This window comes from Pleurodeles waltl, chromosome 4_1 (assembly GCF_031143425.1).
Source record: "Pleurodeles waltl isolate 20211129_DDA chromosome 4_1, aPleWal1.hap1.20221129, whole genome shotgun sequence".
NCBI lineage: Eukaryota > Metazoa > Chordata > Amphibia > Caudata > Salamandridae > Pleurodeles > Pleurodeles waltl.
This window is the reverse complement of record NC_090442.1, coordinates 31157477-31185395: the sequence shown is the minus strand read 5'-3', so window position 1 is coordinate 31185395 and position 27919 is coordinate 31157477. Positions and strand designations below refer to the sequence as shown.

Sequence of the window (27919 nt, the reverse complement as noted above, 5' to 3'; positions counted from 1 at the left end):
CCTTTGAACTTCTTTTTGGACACCCTGTTAGGGGTCCACTCACACTTGTAAAGGAGGGTTGGGAACAACCTTTAAAAGCTCCTAAGCAGGATATTGTGGATTATGTACTTGGCCTCAGATCAAGGATGGCTGAGTACATGAAAAAGGCCAGTAAAAACCTTCAGGCCAGCCAAGAGCTCCAGAAGCAATGGCATGATCAGAAGGCTGTTTTGGTTCAGTACCAACCAGGGCAGAAAGTGTGGGTCTTGGAGCCTGTGGCCCCAAGAGCACTCCAAGATAAATGGAGTGGACCCCACACAATTGTTGAAAAGAAGGGTGAAGTCACCTACTTGGTTGACTTAGGCACTGCCAGGAGTCCCCTTAGGGTGCTCCATGTCAACCGCCTGAAACCCTACTATGACAGGGCTGATCTCACCCTGCTCATGGCAACTGATGAGGGACAGGAAGAAGACAGTGATCCTCTACCTGATCTCTTCTCTTCCACAGAACAAGATGCTCTTGTGGAAGGTGTAGTTTTGGCTGATTGTCTTACTGCTGAGCAGAAAGATAATTGCATAAATCTCCTAGATCAATTCTCTGAACTCTTCTCTACTGTGCCAGGTACCACTTCTTGGTGTGAGCACACTATAGATACTGGAGACAGTTTACCTGTCAAAAGTAAGATCTATAGGCAGCCTGACCATGTCAGGGACTGCATAAAGCAAGAGGTCCAGAAAATGTTAGAACTAGGAGTGGTTGAGCACTCTGACAGTCCATGGGCTTCTCCTGTGGTACTGGTACCAAAACCCCATTCCAAAGATGGAAAGAAGGAAATGCGGTTTTGTGTAGACTATAGAGGTCTCAACTTGGTAACCAAAACTGATGCTCACCCTATACCCAGGGCAGATGAGCTCATAGATACACTGGCATCTGCCAAGTATCTAAGCACTTATGATTTGACTGCAGGGTATTGGCAGATCAAATTGTCAGAAGATGCTAAACCTAAGACTGCATTTTCTACCATTGGAGGACATTACCAGTTTACTGTAATGCCTTTTGGTTTGAAAAATGCACCTGCCACTTTTCACAGGTTGGTGAACACAGTCCTGCAAGGGCTGGAAGCTTTCAGTGCAGCATATTTGGACGATATAGCTGTCTTTAACTCCAGCTGGGATGATCACCTGGTCCACCTATGGAAAGTTTTGGAGGCCCTGCAAAAGGCAGGCCTCACTATCAAGGCTTCAAAGTGCCAGATAGGGCAGGGTAAGGTGGTTTATCTGGGACACCTTGTTGGTGGGGAACAGATTGCACCACTTCAGGGGAAAATCCAAACAATTATTGATTGGGTTTACACTGCACTTAAGTAACTTATAAGTCACCTATATGTCTAACCTTTACCTGGTAAAGGTTAGGTGCAAAGTTACTTAGTGTGAGGGCACCCTGGCACTAGCCAAGGTGCCCCCACATTGTTCAGAGCCAATTCCCTGAACTTTGTGAGTGCGGGGACACCATTACACGCGTGCACTACATATAGGTCACTACCTATGAGAAGGTAGCCTCTTTCTAGCCTTGTTACCCCCACTTTTGGCCTGTTTGTGAGTGTATGTCAGGGTGTTTGTCACTGTTTTCACTGTCTCACTGGGATCCTGATAGCCAGGCCTCAGTGCTCATAGTGAAAACACTATGTTTTCAGTATGTTTGTTATGTGTCACTGGGATCCTGCTGGTCAGGACCCCAGTGCTCATAGGTTTGTGGCCTATATGTATGTGTCACTGGGACCCTGTCACACAGGGCCCCAGTGCTCATAGGTGTGCATGTATATGTTCCCTGTGTGGTGCCTAACTGTCTCACTGAGGCTCTGCTAACCAGAACCTCAGTGGTTATGCTCTCTCATTACTTTCAAATTGTCACTAACAGGCTAGTGACCAATTTTTACCAATTTACATTGGCTTACTGGAACACCCTTATAATTCCCTAGTATATGGTACTGAGGTACCCAGGGTATTGGGGTTCCAGGAGATCCCTATGGGCTGCAGCATTTCTTTTGCCACCCATAGGGAGCTCTGACAATTCTTACACAGGCCTGCCACTGCAGCCTGAGTGAAATAACGTCCACGTTATTTCACAGCCATTTTACACTGCACTTAAGTAACTTATAAGTCACCTATATGTCTAACCTTTACCTGGTAAAGGTTAGGTGCAAAGTTACTTAGTGTGTGGGCACCCTGGCACTAGCCAAGGTGCCCCCACATTGTTCAGAGCCAATTCACTGAACTTTGTGAGTGCGGGGACACCATTACACGCGTGCACTACATATAGGTCACTACCTATATGTAGCTTCACAATGGTAACTCCAAATATGGCCATGTAACATGTCTATGATCATGGAATTGCCCCCTCTATGCCATCCTGGCATAGTTGGCACAATCCCATGATCCCAGTGGTCTGTAGCACAGACCCTGGTACTGCCAAACTGCCCTTCCTGGGGTTTCACTGCAGCTGCTGCTGCTGCCAACCCCTCAGACAGGCAGCTGCCCTCCTGGGGTCCAGCCAGGCCTGGCCCAGGATGGCAGAACAAAGAACTTCCTCTGAGAGAGGGTGTGACACCCTCTCCCTTTGGAAAATGGTGTGAAGGCAGGGGAGGAGTAGCCTCCCCCAGCCTCTGGAAATGCTTTGTTGGGCACAGATGTGCCCAATTCTGCATAAGCCAGTCTACACCGGTTCAGGGACCCCTTAGCCCCTGCTCTGGCGCGAAACTGGACAAAGGAAAGGGGAGTGACCACTCCCCTGACCTGCACCTCCCCTGGGAGGTGTCCAGAGCTCCTCCAGTGTGCTCCAGACCTCTGCCATCTTGGAAACAGAGGTGCTGCTGGCACACTGGACTGCTCTGAGTGGCCAGTGCCACCAGGTGACGTCAGAGACTCCTGCTGATAGGCTCCTTCAGGTGTTAGTAGCCTATCCTCTCTCCTAAGTAGCCAAACCCTCTTTTCTGGCTATTTAGGGTCTCTGTCTCTGGGGAAACTTCAGATAACGAATGCACGAGCTCATCCGAGTTCCTCTGCATCTCCCTCTTCACCTTCTGATAAGGAAACGACCGCTGACCGCGCTGGAAGCCTGCAAACCTGCAACATAGTAGCAAAGACGACTACTGCAACTCTGTAACGCTGATCCTGCCGCCTTCTCGACTGTTTTCCTGCTTGTGCATGCTGTGGGGGTAGCCTGCCTCCTCTCTGCACCAGAAGCTCCGAAGAAATCTCCCGTGGGTCGACGGAATCTTCCCCCTGCAACCGCAGGCACCAAAAAGCTGCATTACCGGTCCCTTGGGTCTCCTCTCAGCACGACGAGCGAGGTCCCTCGAATCCAGCGACGCTGTCCAAGTGACTCCCACAGTCCAGTGACTCTTCAGCCCAAGTTTGGTGGAGGTAAGTCCTTGCCTCACCTCGCTGGGCTGCATTGCTGGGAACCGCGAATTTGCAGCTACTCCGGCCCCTGTGCACTTCCGGCGGAAATCCTTTGTGCACAGCCAAGCCTGGGTCCACGGCACTCTAACCTGCATTGCACGACTTTCTAAGTTGGTCTCCGGCGACGTGGGACTCCTTTGTGCAACTTCCGCGAGCACCGTTTCACGCATCCTCGTAGTGCCTGTTTCTGGCACTTCTCCGGGTGCTACCTGCTTCAGTGAGGGCTCTTTGTCTTGCTCGACATCCCCTCTCTCTTCAGGTCCAATTTGCGACCTCCTGGTCCCTCCTGGGCCCCAGCAGCGTCCAAAAACGCCAAACGCACAATTTGCGTGTAGCAAGGCTTGTTGGCGTCCGTTCGGCGGGAAAACACTTCTGCACGACTCTCCAAGGCGAGAGGGATCCGTCCACCAAAGGGGAAGTCTCTAGCCCTTTTCGTTCCTGCAGAAACCTCAGCTTCTTCTGTCCAGTCGAAGCTTCTTTGCACCCGCAGCTGGCATTTCCTGGGCATCTGCCCATCTCCGACTTGCTTGTGACTTTTGGACTTGGTCCCCTTGTTCCACAGGTACCCTAGATTGGAAATCCACAGTTGTTGCATTGCTGGTTTGTGTCTTTCCTGCATTATTCCTCTAACACGACTTCTTTGTCCTTAGGGGAACTTTAGTGCACTTTGCACTCACTTTTCAGGGTCTTGGGGAGGGTTATTTTTCTAACTCTCACTATTTTCTAATAGTCCCAGCGACCCTCTACAAGGTCACATAGGTTTGGGGTCCATTCGTGGTTCGCATTCCACTTTTGGAGTATATGGTTTGTGTTGCCCCTATCCCTATGTTTCCCCATTGCATCCTATTGTAACTATACATTGTTTGCACTGTTTTCTAAGACTATACTGCATATTTTTGCTATTGTGTATATATATCTTGTGTATATTTCCTATCCCCTCACTGAGGGTACACTCTAAGATACTTTGGCATATTGTCATAAAAATAAAGTACCTTTATTTTTAGTATAACTGTGTATTGTGTTTTCTTATGATATTGTGCATATGACACTAGGTGGTACTGTAGTAGCTTCACACGTCTCCTAGTTCAGCCTAAGCTGCTCTGCTAAGCTACCATTATCTATCAGCCTAAGCTGCTAGACACCCTATACACTAATAAGGGATAACTGGGCCTGGTGCAAGGTGTAAGTACCCCTTGGTACTCACTACAAGCCAGTCCAGCCTCCTACACTACCTATATGTAGCTTCACCATGGTAACTCCGAATATGGCCATGTAACATGTCTATGATCATGGAATTGCCCCCTCTATGCCATCCTGGCATAGTTGGCACAATCCCATGATCCCAGTGGTCTGTAGCACATACCCTGGTACTGCCAAACTGCCCTTCCTGGGGTTTCACTGCAGCTGCTGCTGCTGCCAACCCCTCAGACAGGCATCTGCCCTCCTGGGGTCCAGCCAGGCCTGGCCCAGGATGGCAGAACAAAGAACTTCCTCTGAGAGAGGGTGTGACACCCTCTCCCTTTGGAAAATGGTGTGAAGGCAGGGGAGGAGTAGCCTCCCCCAGCCTCTGGAAATGCTTTCTTGGGCACAGATGTGCCCAATTCTGCATAAGCCAGTCTACACCGGTTCAGGGACCCCTTAGCCCCTGCTCTGGCGCGAAACTGGACAAAGGAAAGGGGAGTGACCACTCCCCTGACCTGCACCTCCCCTGGGAGGTGTCCAGAGCTCCTCCAGTGTGCTCCACACCTCTGCCATCTTGGAAACAGAGGTGCTGCTGGCACACTGGACTGCTCTGAGTGGCCAGTGCCACCAGGTGACGTCAGAGACTCCTTGTGATAGGCTCCTTCAGGTGTTGCTAGCCTAACCTCTCTCCTAGGTAGCCAAACCCTCTTTTCTGGCTATTTAGGGTCTCTGTCTCTGGGGAAACTTTAGATAACGAATGCAAGAGCTCATCCGAGTTCCTCTGCATCTCTCTCTTCACCTTCTGATAAGGAATCGACTGCTGACCGCGCTGGAAGCCTGCAAAACTGCAACATAGTAGCAAAGACGACTACTGCAACTCTGTAACGCTGATCCTGCCGCCTTCTCGACTGTTTTCCTGCTTGTGCATGCTGTGGGGGTAGCCTGCCTCCTCTCTGCACCAGAAGCTCCGAAGAAATCTCCAGTGGGTCGACGGAATCTTCCCCCTGCAACCGCAGGCACCAAAAAGCTGCATTACCGGTCCCTTGGGTCTCCTCTCATCACGACGAGCGAGGTCCCTCGAATCCAGCGACTCTGTCCAAGTGACCCCCACAGTCCAGTGACTCTTCAGTCCAAGTTTGGTGGAGGTAAGTCCTTGCCTCACCTCGCTGGGCTGCATTGCTGGGAACCGCGACTTTGCAGCTACTCCGGCCCCTGTGCACTTCGGGACGGAAATCCTTTGTGCACAGCCAAGCCTGGGTCCACGGCACTCTAACCTGCATTGCACGACTTTCTAAGTTGGTCTCCGGCGACGTGGGACTCCTTTGTGCTACTTCGGCGAGCACCGTTTCACGCATCCTCGTAGTGCCTGTTTGTGGCACTTCTCCAGGTGCTACCTGCTTCAGTGAGGGCTCTTTGTCTTGCTCGACGTCCCCTCTCTCTTCAGGTCCAATTTGCGACCTCCTGGTCCCTCCTGGGCCTCAGCAGCGTCCAAAAACGCTAACCGCACAATTTGCAGCTAGCAAGGCCTGTTGGCGTTCTTTCGGCGGGAAAACACTTCTGCACGACTCTCCAAGGCGAGAGGGATCGGTCCACCAAAGGGGAAGTCTCTAGCCCTTTTCGTTCCTGCAGAAACCTCAGCTTCTTCTCTCCAGTAGAAGCTTCTTTGCACCCGCAGCTGGCATTTCCTGGGCATCTGCCCATCTCCGACTTGCTTGTGACTTTTGGACTTGGTCCCCTTGTTCCACAGGTACCCTAGATTGGAAATCCACAGTTGTTGCATTGCTGGTTTGTGTCTTTCCTGCATTATTCCTCTAACACGACTACTTTGTCCTTAGGGGAACTTTAGTGCACTTTGCACTCACTTTTCAGGGTCTTGGGGAGGGTTATTTTTCTAACTCTCACTATTTTCTAATAGTCCCAGCGACCCTCTACAAGGTCACATAGGTTTGGGGTCCATTCGTGGTTTGCATTCCACTTTTGGAGTATATGGTTTGTGTTGCCCCTATCCCTATGTTTCCCCATTGCATCCTATTGTAACTATACATTGTTTGCACTGTTTTCTAAGACTATACTGCTTATTTTTGCTATTGTGTGTATATATATCTTGTGTATATTTCCTATCCTCTCACTGAGGGTACACTCTAAGATACTTTGGCATATTGTCATAAAAATAAAGTACCTTTATTTTTAGTATAACTGTGTATTGTGTTTTCTTATGATATTGTGCATATGACACTAAGTGGTACTGTAGTAGCTTCACACGTCTCCTAGTTCAGCCTAAGCTGCTCTGCTAAGCTACCATTATCTATCAGCCTAAGCTGCTAGACACCCTATACACTAATAAGGGATAACTGGGCCTGGTGCAAGGTGCAAGTACCCCTTGGTACTCACTACAAGCCAGTCCAGCCTCCTACAAGCCCCACTTGCAGTTCAAAAGTCTGTGTCCTGCTCTCACAGAAAGAACTTCACACTAGCCTATTGTGCCTGCAGATTGACTGGGACCAGGGCAGGGAGGCAGGAAAGGGGAAACCTCCAGAGAAGAAGAACCAGGTTAAAATAAATATCACCAGCTCTTCAGTTCATTTTCTGGACCTCCAGAAGGACTCAGAAGACTACTTTGCTGCACAAAGAAGAAATGCTCTACTGCTTGAAGCCTGCTGTGAGCCCCCAAAGGTCTGCCTTGCTGCTTGTGCCCTGCACTTCCTCTTGAACCCAGGACTTCTAGAGTGACTCCAAGGGCTAGTTGGCTCACCTCCTGATCAGAGCCTCAGAAACAGAAAAGGTCCAACCATGTTGAACCTGCACCTGGACCTAGCCAATTTATGTCCTGACCCTCCAAGTGGTGTCCCTCTAGTCCTGGACCCTTGGATGTGGTGCTAAACATGTCTAGATAGCCAAAATCCAAAACTTGAGACTTAAACATTTTTTAATTAACCAGGGCTCTAAGAACCAAGATTAGACCTGGGACCTGCCTGCTCACACATATTCCTAAGGTGCATCGCCAGTCGGCCTGACTTTGCCCAATCTCTCGCTACGTTCTTCTCTGTAGCAACAAATTCTGTTTAGCTGCTCCTCAAAGAAAGGGTATCTGGACTCAGAGAGCCCTTGTCGTCTGCAGCCTGAAGGTTTAACCTGCTGGAGATTCTCAAATTAAAAAAAAGAAACTTTGGGCCATATGTACAGAAAATGAGGAATAGCAATTAGGAAAACACAATTCCTGATGTACAAAATGAAGATGTAAAACATAGCGATTACTACCTGGTTTGCAAATCAAACGACCTCATGAATATTGATGAGGTAGGCTGCACTTTGCGACCCTTTAGGAATATTGGCCAAGGCAGGGAGGGTGGCCTGCTTGGGTCAGCAGACCACGATGTCTGTGATTGCTGTTTAATAAAGCATTTTTTGTTTTTCAAAATACAACTTTTTTTTGCTTAAAGAAAAACGGGATGTGTTTAAAGAGAAAAAAAATATACTTTGAAGTTTTATTTTTAAAGAGTAGGCAGTGGTCTCAAGAACCACTACCTGTTCTTGAAAAATATTTTTTCATACATTCCCACAGGGGAAGGGGCTCCTTAGAGACCCATTCCTATTTGCAAATGGTTACTGTGAGAAAGTAGCCTCTTTCTAGCCTTGTTACCCCCACTTTTGGCCTGTTTGTGAGTGTATGTCAGGATGTTTGTCACTGTTTTCACTGTCTCACTGGGATCCTGATGGCTAGGCCCCAGTGCTCATAGTGAAAACACTATGTTTTCAGTATGTTTGTTATGTGTCACTGGGACCCTGCTAGTCAGGACCCCAGTGCTCATAAGGTTGTGGCCTATATGTATGTGTCACTGGGACCCTGTCACACAGGGCCCCAGTGCTCATAGGTGTGCATGTATGTGTTCCCTGTGTGGTGCCTAACTGTGTCTCACTGAGGCTCTGCTAACCAGAACCTCAGTGGTTATGCTCTCTCATTACTTTTAAATTGTCACTAACAGGCTAGTGACCAATTTTTACCAATTTACATTGGCTTACTGGAACACCCTTATAAATTCCCTAGTATATGGTACTAAGGTACCCAGGGTATTGGGGTTCCAGGAGATCCCTATGGGCTGCAGCATTTCTTTTGCCACCCATAGGGAGCTCTGACAATTCTTACACAGGCCTGCCACTGCAGCCTGAGTGAAATAACGTCCACGTTATTTCACAGCCATTTTACACTGCACTTAAGTAACTTATAAGTCACCTATATGTCTAACCTTTACCTGGTAAAGGTTAGGTGCAAAGTTACTTAGTGTGAGGGCACCCTGGCACTAGCCAAGGTGCCCCCACATTGTTCAGAGCCAATTCCCTAAACTTTGTGAGTGCGGGGACACCATTACACGCGTGCACTACATATAGGTCACTACCTATATGTAGCTTCACAATGGTAACTCCGAATATGGCCATGTAACATGTCTATGATCATGGAATTGCCCCCTCTATGCCATCCTGGCATAGTTGGCACAATCCCATGATCCCAGTGGTCTGTAGCATAGACCCTGGTACTGCCAAACTGCCCTTCCTGGGGTTTCACTGCAGCTGCTGCTGCTGCCAACCCCTCCGACAGGCATCTGCCCTCCTGGGGTCCAGCCAGGCCTGGCCCAGGATGGCAGAACAAAGAACTTCCTCTGAGAGAGGGTGTGACACCCTCTCCCTTTGGAAAATGGTGTGAAGGCAGGGGAGGAGTAGCCTCCCCCAGCCTCTGGAAATGCTTTGTTGGGCACAGATGTGCCCAATTCTGCATAAGCCAGTCTACACCGGTTCAGGGACCCCTTAGCCCCTGCTCTGGCGCGAAACTGGACAAAGGAAAGGGGAGTGACCACTCCCCTGACCTGCACCTCCCCTGGGGGGTGTCCAGAGCTCCTCCAGTGTGCTCCAGACCTCTGCCATCTTGGAAACAGAGGTGCTGCTGGCACACTGGACTGCTCTGAGTGGCCAGTGCCACCAGGTGACGTCAGAGACTCCTTGTGATAGGCTTCTTCAGGTGTTGCTAGCCTATCCTCTCTCCTAGGTAGCCAAACCCTCTTTTCTGGCTATTTAGGGTCTCTATCTCTGGGGAAACTTTAGATAACGAATGCAAGAGCTCATCCAAGTTCCTCTGCATCTCTCTCTTCACCTTCTGATAAGGAAACGACTGCTGACCGCGCTGGAAGCCTGCAAACCTGCAACATAGTAGCAAAGACGACTACTGCAACTCTGTAACGCTGATCCTGCCGCCTTCTCGACTGTTTTCCTGCTTGTGCATGCTGTGGGGGTAGTCTGCCTCCTCTCTGCACCAGAAGCTCCGAAGAAATCTCCCGTGGGTCGACGGAATCTTCCCCCTGCAACCGCAGGCACCAAAAAGCTGCATTACCGGTCCCTTGGGTCTCCTCTCAGCACGACGAGCGAGGTCCCTCGAATCCAGCGACTCTGTCCAAGGGACCCCCACAGTCCAGTGACTCTTCAGTCCAAGTTTGGTGGAGGTAAGTCCTTGCCTCACCTCGCTGGGCTGCATTGCTGGGAACCGCGACTTTGCAGCTACTCCGGCCCCTGTGCACTTCCGGCGGAAATCCTTTGTGCACAGCCAAGCCTGGGTCCACGGCACTCTAACCTGCATTGCACGACTTTCTAAGTTGGTCTCCGGCGACGTGGGACTCCTTTGTGCAACTTCGGCGAGCACCGTTTCACGCATCCTCGTAGTGCCTGTTTCTGGCACTTCTCCGGGTGCTACCTGCTTCAGTGAGGGCTCTTTGTCTTGCTCGAAGTCCCCTCTCTCTTCAGGTCCAATTTGCGACCTCCTGGTCCCTCCTGGGCCCCAGCAGCGTCCAAAAACGCCAAACGCACGATTTGCGACTAGCAAGGCTTGTTGGCATCCTTTCGGCGGGAAAACACTTCTGCACGACTCTCCAAGGCGAGTGGGATCCGTCCACCAAAGGGGAAGTCTCTAGCCCTTTTCGTTTCTGCAGAAACCTCAGCTTCTTCTGTCCAGTAGAAGCTTCTTTGCACCCGCAGCTGGCATTTCCTGGGCATCTGCCCATCTCCGACTTGCTTGTGACTTTTGGACTTGGTCCCCTTGTTCCACAGGTACCCTAGATTGGAAATCCACAGTTGTTGCATTGCTGGTTTGTGTCTTTCCTGCATTATTCCTCTAACACGACTTCTTTGTCCTTAGGGGAACTTTAGTGCACTTTGCACTCACTTTTCAGGGTCTTGGGGAGGGTTATTTTTCTAACTCTCACTATTTTCTAATAGTCCCAGCGACCCTCTACAAGGTCACATAGGTTTGGGGTCCATTCGTGGTTCACATTCCACTTTTGGAGTATATGGTTTGTGTTGCCCCTATCCCTATGTTTCCCCATTGCATCCTATTGTAACTATACATTGTTTGCACTGTTTTCTAAGACTATACTGCATATTTTTGCTATTGTGTATATATATCTTGTGTATATTTCCTATCCTCTCACTGAGGGTACACTCTAAGATACTTTGGCATATTGTCGTAAAAATAAAGTACCTTTATTTTTAGTATAACTGTGTATTGTGTTTTCTTATGATATTGTGCATATGACACTAGGTGGTACTGTAGTAGCTTCACACGTCTCCTAGTTCAGCCTAAGCTGCTCTGCTAAGCTACCATTATATATCAGCCTAAACTGCTAGACACCCTATACACTAATAAGGGATAACTGGGCCTGGTGCAAGGTGCAAGTACCCCTTGGTACCCACTACAAGCCAGTCCAGCCTCCTACAGTTACCCCTACCTTTTAAGTAGTTGCTGAAAAATGAATGTTTTGTGATCATAATTCAGTCGCAAAACAATCATACAAAGTTCTTCAATTTGGTATTTGGAAGGGACACCCTAAACACTTCCCTTCCAAATACTGTATCGCTAAATCAAATTGCAATTCTGTAACAAGTTACTGAATCATAATTTGGCATTTCTGCATATGCAAAGCATTTTTGCAGTCAGACGGTTTCCACATATGGCCTTAAGTCTGAACGTAGGAATCTTCATTGAGACTTCGTCCAGCGGCTCCCTGATGAGGATGCCTCCTCCTCGGACACTGCTAGCTGCCTTGCCTGGCTGAACATTACATTCTAAGACATTGTTCTTCAAAATTCCTTCTAAGCCCAAAGGTAAGCGGAGACCGGGCCCAATCCGCTTAGGGGGCCGGACATTGTGGTCGGCCATAACCTTTGACTTCACACTGGAGTAGATGTCTGCAGTTAGCTTTTTGAGATTTTACGCACTAGTTTTCACTTAAAACTTTACAAATTGATAAATCTGATCCTACTTATTGGAAATTTGTCATTTTGGTCTCAAATAATTTTTAAAAATGTACTATATATTTTCAAATTGGTGTAGGATATTTCTCATGTTCTGTTTTCCCTTAATTGCTTTTTGTGTGCTGCATACACGCTTTATACATTGCCTCTAGATTAAGCCTGACTTCTTTTCTGCAAGGCTACCAGAGGGTTAAGCACTGGTTAATTTAGTGACTGTGGTTCACGCTGACAAGGATCGTGGATGTTACTTGAGAAGGGCTTTACCACACTTAACCAACAACCCAATTTGTCACAGCTCCCAAATCCTGGAACAACCTACTGTTACACATCAGAACTGCTACTTCAATTCTTAAGTTGTGCAAGAATCTGAAGGCTTGTCTCTTCAAATAGACCTTTCCCCATCCCAGGCCAGGCTAGAATTCACCTGCTTCAACGTTAGGATACCCACACTGGTGACAGTGTGCTTTACTAATACACATAACATAACATTACATAAAATTACATAACAATTGCTGGAAACAGGAAAGGTTGCACACATAGGAAGAAGCACACAGCCAGGTAGCCAGGCATCAAAGACAAATGACATTACAAAGACACAGGAGAAGAGGAAGGTTAGAAACCACAAAACCGGAACCTTTAAGCCTCCCAATGGTAAAGGTTCAGAAAACCTGCAGACTGGATGTGGACGTCTACTTGTTCTCCCTGACTTATCCACTGCCTTTCACACTGTCATTCAGGCTTCTCTAGCCCACATTTTTAAATATCGAATAAGCATCAGTGGTGTCATTCTTAACTAGTTCACCTTCTACTTTAAAAATCAATTGCTGCTGGTCGCAGAGTCCAGTATTGCCCCCTATGTGTTTCCTTCTCTAGATGAAACCTCTTGTGGTCTTCCTCAGCTGACCAGGGATCCTTGTCCATTACCATGCTGATGGCATAGATGCACCTCAAGATCTCTTCTCCCTAGTGTGTTCCTGCGCTCTAAAATGTTAGATATTCTTCCATGGTATGTGACAGCCCATCACTTGAAACCGAACCCAGTGAATATTGAGCTCTTGATACTCTGCCCTAAGAAGTCCAGCCTACCTGCACAGCTGCAATCAATTCCTGTATCATACTGGTCTGTAAACCAGCTGTTGACAGCAATGCACGATCATTGTGCTTCGTCCTGAATAACAGACTGAATCAACAATCTCAATTTAATGCTGTGAGTATGAATGCATGTTACTGCCGTACGTTACTCTGGAACATCAGGCCATTTATACGGTAGAACCAACTTCAAACCCTTGTTTTCTCCAGACTTGATCACATCAACTCCAAGTGACTGCAGGCTTTGCCTCTCTTACCTTATCCTTATTTCATCAGAATGGATGATAAGGGAGCCCTTCTCCAGCTGCTGCACCACTGTGCAACCTTCTCCAGCTGGTCCACACTGTGCAACCTTCTCCAGCTGCTGCACCACTGTGCAACCTTCTCCAGCTGGTCCACACTGTGCAACCTTCTCCAGCTGGTCCACACTGTGCAACCTTCTCCAGCAGGTCCACCACTAGGGCAGATCTTCCTGCAGCTGCTTGTTTTATTTCTGGACCACTGCAAGGTAGAAAGAAAGAAACAAAAATGCTTTGACCACCACCCTCCTGCGCTGTTAACTCTCAAGAGAGCTCTTACTGAAGTGAGAGCACATGTAGAGACAGGTAGAGACAGCTTGCATCACCCACAAAGCCTACACATGGCTGTGTTCATATATTTGGCATAAAAGTTTAAAATATATGGTGGGGAAAGAGCAGTCAGTGACTCGTTAATTTCTGACAACTCAACAAGACCCTTGTACTTTAACCAGCTGTGTGACCACCTCCTGTCTGGTAACATTTAAAAAAGGAACTGAAACTCCTTCCATTCCAAAAGCAGGGAGAATGTGGCCCTGTGAGAAGGTAGCCTCTTTCTAGCCTTGTTACCCCCACTTTTGGCCTGTTTGTGAGTGTATGTCAGGGTGTTTGTCACTGTTTTCACTGTCTCACTGGGATCCTGATAGCCAGGCCTCAGTGCTCATAGTGAAAACACCATGTTTTCAGTATGGTTGTTATGTGTCACTGGGATCCTGCTAGTCAGGACCCCAGTGCTCATAGGTTTGTGGCCTATATGTATGTGTCACTGGGACCCTGTCACACAGGGCCCCAGTGCTCATAGGTGTGCATGTATATGTTCCCTGTGTGGTGCCTAACTGTCTCACTGAGGCTCTGCTAACCAGAACCTCAGTGGTTATGCTCTCTCATTACTTTCAAATTGTCACTAACAGGCTAGTGACCATTTTTACCAATTTACATTGGCTTACTGGAATACCCTTATAATTCCCTAGTATATGGTACTGAGGTACCCAGGGTATTGGGGTTCCAGGAGATCCCTATGGGCTGCAGCATTTCTTTTGCCACCCATAGGGAGCTCTGACAATTCTTACACAGGCCTGCCACTGCAGCCTGAGTGAAATAACGTCCACGTTATTTCACAGCCATTTTACACTGCACTTAAGTAACTTATAAGTCACCTATATGTCTAACCTTTACCTGGTAAAGGTTAGGTGCAAAGTTACTTAGTGTGAGGGCACCCTGGCACTAGCCAAGGTGCCCCCACATTGTTCAGAGCCAATTCACTGAACTTTGTGAGTGCGGGGACACCATTACACGTGTGCACTACATATAGGTCACTACCTATATGTAGCTTCACCATGGTAACTCCGAATATGGCCATGTAACATGTCTATGATCATGGAATTGCCCCCTCTATGCCATCCTGGCATTGTTGGTACAATTCCATGATCCCAGTGGTCTGTAGCACAGACCCTGGTACTGCCAGACTGCCCTTCCTGGGGTTTCACTGCAGCTGCTGCTGCTGCCAACCCCTCAGACAGACAGCTGCCCTCCTGGGGTCCAGCCAGGCCTGGCCCAGGATGGCAGAACAAAGAACTTCCTCTGAGAGAGGGTGTGACACCCTCTCCCTTTGGAAAATGGTGTGAAGGCAGGGGAGGAGTAGCCTCCCCCAGCCTCTGGAAATGCTTTGTTGGGCACAGAGGTGCCCAATTCTGCATAAGCCAGTCTACACCGGTTCAGGGACCCCTTAGCCCCTGCTCTGGCGCGAAACTGGACAAAGGAAAGGGGAGTGACCACTCCCCTGACCTGCACCTCCCCTGGGAGGTGTCCAGAGCTCCTCCAGTGTGCTCCAGACCTCTGCCATCTTGGAAACAGAGGTGCTGCTGGCACACTGGACTGCTCTGAGTGGCCAGTGCCACCAGGTGACGTCAGAGACTCCTGCTGATAGGCTCCTTCAGGTGTTAGTAGCCTTTCCTCTCTCCTAGGTAGCCAAACCCTCTTTTCTGGCTATTTAGGGTCTCTGTCTCTGGGGAAACTTTAGATAACGAATGCATGAGCTCAGCCGAGTTCCTCTGCATCTCCCTCTTCACCTTCTGATAAGGAATCGACCGCTGACCGCGCTGGAAGCCTGCAAACCTGCAACATAGTAGCAAAGACGACTACTGCAACTCTGTAACGCTGATCCTGCCGCCTTCTCGACTGTTTTCCTGCTTGTGCATGCTGTGGGGGTAGTCTGCCTCCTCTCTGCACCAGAAGCTCCGAAGAAATCTCCCGTGGGTCGACGGAATCTTCCCCCTGCAACCGCAGGCACCAAAAAGCTGCATTACCGGTCCCTTGGGTCTCCTCTCAGCACGACGAGCGAGGTCCCTCGAATCCAGCGACACCGTCCAAGTGACCCCCACAGTCCAGTGACTCTTCAGCCCAAGTTTGGTGGAGGTAAGTCCTTGCCTCACCTCGCTGGGCTGCATTGCTGGGAACCGCGACTTTGCAAGCTACTCCGGCCCCTGTGCACTTCCGGCGGAAATCCTTCGTGCACAGCCAAGCCTGGGTCCACGGCACTCTAACCTGCATTGCACGACTTTCTAAGTTGGTCTCCGGCGACGTGGGACTCCTTTGTGCAACTTCGGCGAGCACCGTTTCACGCATCCTCGTAGTGCCTGTTTCTGGCACTTCTCCGGGTGCTACCTGCTTCAGTGAGGGCTCTTTGTCTTGCTCGACGTCCCCTCTCTCTGCAGGTCCAATTTGCGACCTCCTGGTCCCTCCTGGGCCCCAGCAGCGTCCAAAAACGCCAAACGCACGATTTGCGTGTAGCAAGGCTTGTTGGCATCCATCCGGCGGGAAAACACTTCTGCACGACTCTCCAAGGCGTGTGGGATCCATCCTCCAAAGGGGAAGTCTCTAGCCCTTGTCGTTCCTGCAGTATTCACAGTTCTTCAGCCTAGTAAGAGCTTCTTTGCACCAACCGCTGGCATTTCTTGGGCATCTGCCCATCTCCGAGTTGCTTGTGACTTTTGGACTTGGTCCCCTTGTTCCACAGGTACCCTCAGTCAGGAATCCATCGTTGTTGCATTGCTGATTTGTGTTTTCCTTGCATTTTCCCTCTAACACGACTATTTTGTCCTTAGGGAAACTTTAGTGCACTTTGCACTCACTTTTCAGGGTCTTGGGGAGGGTTATTTTGCTAACTCTCACTATTTTCTAATAGTCCCAGCGACCCTCTACAAGGTCACATAGGTTTGGGGTCCATTCGTGGTTCACATTCCACTTTTGGAGTATATGGTTTGTGTTGCCCCTATCCCTATGTTTCCCCATTGCATCCTATTGTAACTATACATTGTTTGCACTGTTTTCTAAGACTATACTGCATATTTTTGCTATTATGTATATATATCTTGTGTATATTTCCTATCCTCTCACTGAGGGTACACTCTAAGATACTTTGGCATATTGCCATAAAAATAAAGTACCTTTATTTTTAGTATAACTGTGTATTGTGTTTTCTTATGATATTGTGCATATGACACTAAGTGGTACTGTAGTAGCTTCACACGTCTCCTAGTTCAGCCTAAGCTGCTCTGCTAAGCTACCATTATCTATCAGCCTAAGCTGCTAGACACCCTATACACTAATAAGGGATAACTGGGCCTGGTGCAAGGTGCAAGTACCCCTTGGTACTCACTACAAGCCAGTCCAGCCTCCTACATTGGTTGTGCAGTGGTGGGATAAGTGCTTGAGACTACTTACCACTCTTGTCATTGTACTTTTCATAAGAGAAAAATATACAAAACAAGGTCAGTGTATATACACATAGCCAAAAAGTTTTGCATTTCCTCTTTTCACTCTTTTCTAAGTGCTGAAAAGTACTTCTAAACTTTCAAAAAGTTCTTAAAAGTTTAAAAAGTTTTTTCTGTCTTTCCAAAAAGTTCTGAATTTTTTTTTTCTCTTTTTCTATCACTTTAACTCTCTCTAAAAAATGTCTGGCACAGGCCAAAATGTTGAACTGTCCAAACTTGCATATGATCACCTTAGCTGGAAAGGAGCAAGGAGTCTCTGCATAGAGAGAGGTTTGAGTGTAGGGAAGAATCCTTCCTTAGAACTGTTAATTAACATGCTTAGAGTACAGGATAAGGCCATAAGTGCCCAATCTGGTGAAAAAGTAGCTAATGGTTCTCAATCTGATCCAGGGACTCCCCCAGGAAAAGGTTCAGGAAAGAAACTTCTCAGCCTGCCCATTACTAATTTCCTTTCTTAGGATTTCAGCTTCTGATGCCCAATCCTTCTGTAACTGCACCTTTTGAATTCTTTCAGCAGCATTTGCTCTGACCTCCTGTGCCATACTCCCTTCTCTGTTCTTAATCGCTGTTGTTTTAGCTTTTATATCCGTTATTGCAGCACCTTAGTTTCCTGCCACTGACTTTTTACACTGAAATCGTTCACTGATTTCTTCCGGTGAATCCTGTTGTTCAGTGATTTTCTCTGTTTTTATTTTCACTCATTTGTAGATTGATATTTGTGTATATATATCCTTCATCCACTGACACTCCAGGTGCCTGTTGTACACTTTTTTGTTTCATCTACCTTCATTTTCCTTTGTCTTCTTTATAACCTGGTTCCAGGCTTGCACTACATAAAGATGCACAAATAGATTTATGGGCTAAAGTATCCTGGACTCTGGGACTCATGGAGCCAAACATAAGCACACTCACTCTTGTGCACCACCTCCTGGAGATGTTTCATGGGTTGAATGTTTACCATTCAGCTGCTTACTATGGGTTTGCTGCTTGGGATCTCACGAGTAGCCTTTTCCATCCACGATCCTTTCACAGCTCATGGATGCCTTGTTCGATGTGTGCGATCAGCACGTTGTCCCCTCCACTGACGTCTAAACTCACCGCCATCTCTTTACAAAGGCGTGAGCTATCAAGCAAGAACAGAACTCTAGGAAGTGAATCTCTTCATTTGACAAACACATCCACCCTTAAAAGGTCCTAGGTAATTATACCAAAGCACTCATATAAAGTCCAAACAAAATAAAAGTCCAAAAATAAGTTCTAATACATTGAAGTGTTTGGAACTCGTTTTATGTTCATATTTCTTCCGATGTTCATCATTTCCTTATAATACAGATGAATTGGTGTATTCAAGATCAAAGGCAGTTGACACATGTTTCACCAATTTTACCTTTTCAGGGCTGAATCTCTGTTACTACTCAGTGGAAATATATGTTCTTCAATGGGATCTGGGAGAATATCCATGAAAGTGATATATCCTGTCCGTATGGTAGGTCTTTAGAAGAATGCAATAATGTTATTTCTTAAAATAGTCCAGAATGCCCTGGTTGTACTCACAGGCAGGTGCAAGTGGAGTCAAGCCACATTAGGAATGTGAGCGATTGGTTGCTGGGGCTGTGATAAGCCTGGCTTGTGGAGGGCATGAATGGCTTTCTTGTTTCAGCTGTGGACAAGGGCCTTGAATAGTGCAACAACTGGAACATCCTGAACACTGCTTCATCTAGAAAAGGCAAATTTATACACTTGTATTTTATTAACACACAGACGTCACCAAGAGAGCTTCCATTTTGCTTATTTTTCTCAAGTGGAAAAGAGACATGCACATGGAAAGGTCCACTCATGTCAAATAAAAGTGCACATTTCTTTCAGTAAATGTGAAATGATGTCAGTGGAGGCTGTCTAGGGCCTACTCATGTCAACTTAAGCACATCTGAATTAAGCATTAAATTTGAATTATTAAAAAAAACTCCACCATCTGCATGCATAATGTTAAGGCAATGGCATTATAATTAAACCCCTCATTCTCTCTTACAAAAAAAGTCCTGGAAGGAGCTAAAGCTTGAAATGCAACAGGATCCCCACACTGTCTACTTTAGGAAGAAGTAAAGAATCTCTTGTCAGGCCCAGAACTAGGCCGTGTAAGTTGCACGAGCTTTAGGGAGATGAATGAATATTATATACAAAGTAGACCTCAGATCACAATAATATTCCAATCTTCCAGGTTTGAAGAAACCGGAAATGCTTGAATGAACCACAGGAGTTCTGTGGGAAGTGGCGAATATAACACAACAAATAGCCAGGTAAGACAGGAGTTGCTGATCCTGATCCAATGTGAAGAGGAACGCATTGTGAAGAAGAGTGTTAATGGAGTTACCTTCGGTATATACTTCCTGAAGAGTTACCTTTGTTATATACTCCCTGAAAAGTTACCTTTGTCATATAATTTCTGAAAGAGAAGGAACAGCGGCTGTTAGGGAACAGGACTCATGCGATGTTTAGTGAAGGGTTTGCTAATGCGCTGCTCTGTCTCTGTATAACTAGCTCACGGGTGGGTTCCATTGTGTTTCTAGCACACACAAACCGTCCATGGGTGTGTCAATGTGCACTTTGCCTTGTAGGATGCAGTTCTTTTACAATGTGTTTGTGTCCATTGAATTGGTGCACATGCACCTTGCATTTGAAAGTATTACTCAATTAAGCATGTTTTGAGTTATTAATTAGTTTGTACATGACTCAAAAGAGAGAACATAAATCAATTAAAAAACAGTGTTGATGAATTACAGTAACGCGTCCTTATGCACCAGTCTGCGAAGAGTTTCTTGGTTAATGAAGTGCGTCTCTCTTTCCAGGACCTGTTTTTGCTAAAGCTGTAACTAGTATCTGGGTACTACGCAAGCACCAGTTCTTTACTATGTTACTCTGTGGACACTGATAAATCACCTCCGTTTCAGAAGTAAATAAGATGTGACGTGATCAATAGAACACTTAGCTAAATATCTGCGTATGGTGAAATATCCCTGGTAAGTTTCAAAGATGGCAAAGAAGAGATGTTTTTTACAACCAGTTAAATATTGTGTATTCACATTCCATTACGGTTCCTTTTAGTGATTTTAAATCTCTTTACATCCAACAGGAAACAAACCTTGGAGGCACAGAATAATTATGAATAATGAAGATCGCACTTTAAACCGGCAAAACATGGGCAGAAATTAGGAGCTTCAGTATACAAGAAAACATCAGTGCAGTCAGGGACAGGCGAACCTGAACATAAAGTGAGGGATCCATGAAGAAGCAGTCAAGGCCAATTCAGTGACTGTATGAGTCTCTGCTGTGGGCCTGCACGCCACAAGACTAAGAAATGAAATTAGGTCAACAACACTGACGAACCACCTCCTTTTTAAACAAGTGTCCATCACCAGCTTTGATCTTGGGATCGGTATGATGTGGTTACAGAAGTGCTGTGCTCCCTAAAATGATAACAAACCATCTTTCAGTGCTGTAAGTGTATTGCACACTCTTTCGGGCCAAACCACAGCAACGACAGGAAAGCACAACAGAGTGGAGCCAGACAACTGAAGTGTAAAGGAAAGAGGGGTTCTGTAATCCAAAATACAGAGTGCTGTTCCAGTTTGCACTAACCAGAAGGAGGATGTATCTTTACCTGCCGTTGTGTAAAACCATTATCCAATCTAAAGGTACAATCGACCATTGACCTTAATTGTTAAATCAGAAACCAAGCGTCCCAAATACCATTCTCACACAGGGAATGTGAGAATAACAAGTACTTAATCAACCATGTTGGCTGGTCAGGAAGCCCAGACATGGGATGTAAACAGATATATACCCAATCCAGAGACACAAACCAAGAAAGAAGTATCGGACACACGCAGCGAGAACTTTAGTTTGTCATCATTACCAAAGCACCATCGGCAAACGCACACAGGTGAAAAACCATTCACATGCACTGAATGTGCGAAGAGCTTTAGTCGACTATCATCTCTACAATGTCATCTTCGAACACACACTGGGGAAAAACCATACCACTGCAATAAATGTGAAAGTAGTTTCAGTCTCCCGTCAACACTAATGAATCATCAGCGAACACACACAGGGGAAAAAACGTTCAAATGTAGCGAATGTGTGAAGAGCTATAGTTCTTTACCAAGCCTAAAACAACATCAGCGAATGCACACAGGGGAAAAACTTTACCATTGCAGTGAATGTGGAAGTAGCTTTAGTAAATCTTCAGCACTGCAGAATCATCAGCGAACGCACACAGGGGAAAAACCTTACCATTGCAGTGAATGTTGGAAGAGCTTCAGTTTATTATCAAATCTAAAGCAGCATAAGCGAACACACACTGGGGAAAAACCATACCACTGCAATACATGTGAAAGTAGTTTTAGTCGCCGGTCGACATTAAGGATTCATCAGCAAACACACACAGGGGAAAAGCCTTTCAACTGCAGTGAATGTGTGAAGAGCTTTAGTTTATTATCAAACCTAAAGCAGCATAAGCGAACACACACTGGGGAAAAACCATACCATTGCAGTGAATGTGAAAGTAGTTTTAGTGGCTCTTCGACATTAAGGACTCATCAGCGAACGCACACAGGGGAAAAGCCTTTCAGCTGCAGTGAATGTGTGAAGAGCTTCAGCCAGTTATCATACCTACAGAGTCATCAGCGAACACACACAGGAGAAAAACCATACCACTGCAATACATGTGAAAGTAGTTTTAGTCGCCGGTCGTCATTAAGGATTCATCAGCGAACACACACAGGAGAAATACCATATGATTGCAGTGAATGTGGAAGTAGTTTTAGTGACTCTTCGACATTAAGGAATCATCAGCAAACACACACAGGGGAAAAGCCGTTCAAATGTAGTGAATGTGTGAAGAGCTTTAGCCGGTTATCATACCTCCAAGCCCATCAGCGAACACACACTGCGGAAAAACATTAAAGTGCATTAAATGTATAAAGAACTTTTAAAAGTTATTGGAACTCCAAAGACATCAGCAAACACACACAGGGAAAAAAACATACTGTTTCAATGATTGTATAAGTAGCTTTAGTGAGTCTTCAAGTGAAGGAGTGTTGCGTGGGCTCTCATTATCCTAAATGAGACTACTGTATTTCTAGGTAGCAGGATCGTTCACGGTGTGGGGGACTGAGTCGGACCCACTTGGAAGGACCTCTGTCACCCTAAATCCGGTTTTGCTCCGGCTAACTAGCAGTGCCTCATTTCTCCAAAACGGAAGAGATGATTAGGCAGCTGAGCGCATGACATCTTTGGAACTTCTCAGGGAAGTCATGGTCACTCAGATCCAAACCAACTGTCTCATTTACAGTATGATCTCATATACAAATGACAAAGACAGTATAAGTTTTATATAATGTTTTAATAAAACGACTGTATTTTAGATAATAAGGCGCGAGCCGCAATAACCAGAACCATACAACACAGTAGGATTGAAATAGTCACCAGGAGAGTAAAACATAAGAACAAAGCTATCATTGTGTCTATTAGTTTCTACTCTCCCTCTGCTTGATCTATTTTGAGCACAGCTTGTTAAGCTTCTAGCTTGCCTTTCTGAATCACTGGGGAGACATCAACCCTCATACCTGAGCAAAGGCCTGTGATCTTGGTTCAGCATCTGCAACGAGGCAGTCAGCATCTAGTTGTGGTTCCCTGGTCAGAATCTCCCTCTTGCTTGTATTGGGACAAGGAAGTGATTTTATAACTAACATGTCAGCGTGATCACAAAATGTCCCTACGCAGGAATGCCAAGTCTAAACTCCTACCAGGCCTCTCGGCAATGTACCAGACTGTATCCTTGACTGAAGCACAGAGTGAGAACTCCAGTGCTGAAGTAGGCTAAACAGTGTGATATGAATAAATAACAAAACCGTAGAACTGGCTATTTGAAAAATAACAGTACGAAGCCTAATAAAAAGCATTCAGAGCAAAGTGCACAGAGGCTCTAAGCTGCAAGCAAATGAATAAAATACATCCAGGGCAAAGTGCACAAAGGCCTAAAGCCTGAAGCTAACGCGCAAAGGATACGTAAAACTAACCACACTACACCCTCCCCTTGTCGGTAGCAAGTGGTTCCAATAATAAAAATGTGCCCCAGATATAAACAATACCTAAAATTATATACATATTTCGACAAGGTCAGAAGACAACAAAGTCATAAATTTAGGAAACATGTGACGATAAAGCCAAATTCAATATAAAGTCAATTTTGCAGGAGAGGGAAAAAATCCAATTGTTAAACAGAAGCAATAGAAAGTAGGAGCTCCTTCACTTCGATATATGTCAATATCGGAAGATCCACGCCACAAAGTACCATGGAGCAGGTGTGTTCCAAAGCCCCAAAACCAGACAGGGCGGCACCCCGTGCAGGGCCTATGAATGAGACAAAACCATCTTCCTCCAGGAAGGGAATCTCATAAACTGCCTCACAAAGCAAACCCAACCGTAGTGCACAAGACTGGGAATGAGCCCTAAGCGGGAACATCAACAGATCAGGATCGACCACTGGAGGATGCTGCAGTGAGAGACAGAGAGCCAGTGCATGTTCAAACGAGCACCAAAGGCATCGAAACACGGGTTGCACACAATCCAAAACCGGTCGGAATGACAGAGACCAGTCACACTCCAAATGGCTCAGGAGTGTTGCTCCAAAATGCTGCATCATGCGTTCACGACACAGCTGCGCTGACGGGAGCAGCAATATAGGATCTCGTTGTGGCGGGACAGCCATTGCGAAAAAATAGCAACAACAGCAAGACTCCAGCCAATAAAGCCAAAGTAATCGGGAACCCCCAAAAATGCTTCCGAAAATAGAGTGTATAGCCGAAGGTATCAAACCGAATATGGAAGAGAAGGTGTGAGCAAAACCAACACCAACGGCTTTGAAAAAATGTGCAATACCAGCAGTGCTGGATGCATTAAATATACGTCCTACAAGTTCACCGAAGTGACTTGGAAAGTTAGTATTCAAAAGGGACTGTATTTCTGCCGATGACCTTGCCACCTGAAGTGCGTAGGTCTCGCTCGCAGATGTAAGGGCCACATGCTTTTGAAACAATAGAGCCTTTAGTCGATTCAACTTGTCGAAATTAACCTTGGAAGTAGCAATATGAGGCCAGATGTCCGCTACCTCCCTAATTTGAGTGGGGGGAAACAACACATTCCCGCAGCACGTAACGGCCTTGTTGACAACGACAACGTAAACTATTCCGGCACGCATGCCACAGCAGCGTTCGCTGTTAAGAATAATGTAACTGCCGTTAGAAAGCACCTGGAAAGTGTTTTTAATAACCGGGACTGGAACTCCCTTCAGATAACAAGCTAAGTTAGCAATCGAAGCGTTACACACTCCGTGCAAGGACAGCCGTTTACAAATCATAGAATGGCTGACAGAAGCTTCGCATTCACTACCGCTAAGAAAAACCTCCCTCAAACTATTAATACATCTGTATTGAAAGGGAAGCTCCCACACCTCGTGTATGTAACTGTCTCCCAATAGTTCATATCTACCCACCGGAATGTGCTTCAAACAAGAAGTAAATTGCAGAGTGGAGATAGGCAGATTAATAACCCCATGAATCAACCACTCAGCTGACGGAATCCCAGCAACCGTGAAAGGCAGTTTCTCCAATTTTTCAATATTCAACATGACATACGTCGCTTCCTTTTTAGCCATCAGCTGTTGTTGACGAGTCAAATTAAAGGAGACAAAGATCTCTCTGGCACGAATGTGCTGCCATGGAACGCGACCTGCCTTCAAGAACTGAAGAGTCCAACCCAGCTGCCTGATGGACCGCGTCTGACTCTGCCCATGATATAAAGAAGACATGTCCGATTTAATAATTGTAGGAGGCTGGACTGGCTTGTAGTGAGTACCACGGGGTACTTGCACCTTGCACCAGGCCCAGTTATCCCTTATTAGTGTATAGGGTGTCTAGCAGCTTAGGCTGATAGATAATGGTAGCTTAGCAGAGCAGCTCAGGCTGAACTAGGAGATGTGTGAAGCTACTACAGTACCACTTAGTGTCATATGCACAATATCATAAGAAAACACAATACACAGTTATACTAAAAATAAAGGTACTTTATTTTTATGACAATATGCCAAAGTATCTTAGAGTGTACCCTCAGTGAGAGGATAGGAAATATACACAAAATATATATACACAATAGCAAAAATATGCAGTATAGTCTTAGAAAACAGTGCAAACAATGTATAGTTACAATAGGATGCAATGGGGAAACATAGGGATAGGGGCAACACAAACCATATACTCCAGAAGTGGAATGCGAACCACGAATGGACCCCAAACCTATGTGACCTTGTAGAGGGTCGCTGGGACTATTGGAAAATAGTGAGAGTTAGAAAAATAACCCTCCCCAAGACCCTGAAAAGTGAGTGCAAAGTGCACTAAAGTTCCCCTAAGGACAAAATAGTCGTGTTAGAGGGAGAATGCAAGGAAAACACAAATCAGCAATGCAACAACGATGGATTCCTGTCTGAGGGTACCTGTGGAACAAGGGGACCAAGTCCAAAAGTCACAAGCAGCTCGGAGATGGGCAGATGCCCAAGAAATGCCAGCGGTTGGTGCAAAGAAGCTCTTACTAGGCTGAAGAACTGTGAATACTGCAGGAACGACAAGGGCTAGAGACTTCCCCTTTGGAGGATGGATCCCCCACGCCTTGGAGAGTCGTGCAGAAGTGTTTTCCCGCCGGATGGACGCCAACAAGCCTTGCTACACGCAAATCGTGCGTTTGGCGTTTTTGGACGCTGCTGGGGCCCAGGAGGGACCAGAAGGTCGCAAATCGGACCTGCAGAGAGAGGGGACGTCGAGCAAGACAAAGAGCCCTCACTGAAGCAGGTAGCACCCGGAGAAGTGCCAGAAACAGGCACTACGAGGATGCGTGAAACGGTGCTCGCCGAAGTTGCACAAAGGAGTCCCACGTCGCCGGAGACCAACTTAGAAAGTCGTGCAATGCAGGTTAGAGTGCCGTGGACCCAGGCTTGGCTGTGCACGAAGGATTTCCGCCGGAAGTGCACAGGGGCCGGAGTAGCTTGCAAAGTCGCGGTTCCCAGCAATGCAGCCCAGCGAGGTGAGGCAAGGACTTACCTCCACCAAACTTGGGCTGAAGAGTCACTGGACTGTGGGGGTCACTTGGACGGTGTCGCTGGATTCGAGGGACCTCGATCGTCGTGCTGAGAGGAGACCCAAGGGACCGGTAATGCAGCTTTTTGGTGCCTGCGGTTGCAGGGGGAAGATTCCGTCGACCCACGGGAGATTTCTTCGGAGCTTCTGGTGCAGAGAGGAGGCAGACGACCCCCACAGCATGCACAAGCAGGAAACCAGTCGAGAAGGCGGCAGGATCAGCGTTACAGAGTTGCAGTAGTCGTCTTTGCTACTATGTTGCAGGTTTGCAGGCTTCCAGCGCGGTCAGCGGTCGATTCCTTATCAGAAGGTGAAGAGGGAGATGCAGAGGAACTCGGCTGAGCTCATGCATTCGTTATCTAAAGTTTCCCCAGAGACAGAGACCCTAAATAGCCAGAAAAGAGGGTTTGGCTACCTAGGAGAGAGGAAAGGCTACTAACACCTGAAGGAGCCTATCACAAGGAGTCTCTGACGTCACCTGGTGGCACTGGCCACTCAGAGCAGTCCAGTGTGCCAGCAGCACCTCTGTTTCCAAGATGGCAGAGGTCTGGAGCACACTGGAGGAGCTCTGGACACCCCCCAGGGGAGGTGCAGGTCAGGGGAGTGGTCACTCCCCTTTCCTTTGTCCAGTTTCGCGCCAGAGCAGGGGCTAAGGGGTCCCTGAACCGGTGTAGACTGGCTTATGCAGAATTGGGCACATCTGTGCCCAACAAAGCATTTCCAGAGGCTGGGGGAGGCTACTCCTCCCCTGCCTTCACACCATTTTCCAAAGGGAGAGGGTGTCACACCCTCTCTCAGAGGAAGTTCTTTGTTCTGCCATCCTGGGCCAGGCCTGGCTGGACCCCAGGAGGGCAGCTGCCTGTCTGAGGGGTTGGCAGCAGCAGCAGCTGCAGTGAAACCCCAGGAAGGGCAGTCTGGCAGTACCAGGGTCTGTGCTACAGACCACTGGGATCATGGAATTGTACCAACAATGCCAGGATGGCATAGAGGGGGCAATTCCATGATCATAGACATGTTACATGGCCATATTCGGAGTTACCATGGTGAAGCTACATATAGGTAGTGACCTATATGTAGTGCACGCGTGTAATGGTGTCCCTGCACTCACAAAGTTCAGTGAATTGGTTCTGAACAATGTGGGGGCACCTTGGCTAGTGCCAGGGTGCCCTCACACTAAGTAACTTTGCACCTAACCTTTACCAGGTAAAGGTTAGACATATAGGTGACTTATAAGTTACTTAAGTGCAGTGTAAAATGGCTGTGAAATAACGTGGACGTTATTTCACTCAGGCTGCAGTGGCAGGCCTGTGTAAGAATTGTCAGAGCTCCCTATGGGTGGCAAAAGAAATGCTGCAGCCCATAGGGATCTCCTGGAACCCCAATACCCTGGGTACCTCAGTACCATATACTAGGGAATTATAAGGGTGTTCCAGTAAGCCAATGTAAATTGGTAAAATTGGTCACTAGCCTGTTAGTGACAATTTGAAAGTAATGAGAGAGCATAACCACTGAGGTTCTGGTTAGCAGAGCCTCAGTGAGACAGTTAGGCACCACACAGGGAACATTTACATGCACACCTATGAGCACTGGGGCCCTGTGTGACAGGGTCCCAGTGACACATACATATTGGCCACAAACCTATGAGCACTGGGGTCCTGACT

General features: G+C 47.0%; 1 protein-coding gene across 1 annotated transcript in view; it reads left to right on the top strand.

The window, feature by feature from the left end:
- The window catches only part of LOC138287316 (zinc finger protein 271-like), a 56755-nt gene extending 31817 nt beyond the window's left edge, over positions 1-24938 (top strand). The window contains exons 2-3 of the mRNA XM_069227669.1: positions 19920-20090; positions 20204-24938. Coding sequence (XP_069083770.1) covers positions 20866-22035 — 1170 coding nt within the window. The 5' untranslated portion in view covers positions 19920-20090; positions 20204-20865 and the 3' untranslated portion in view covers positions 22036-24938. The remainder of the gene's footprint in view (positions 1-19919; positions 20091-20203) is intronic.
- Positions 24939-27919: the final 2981 nt, after the last annotated feature.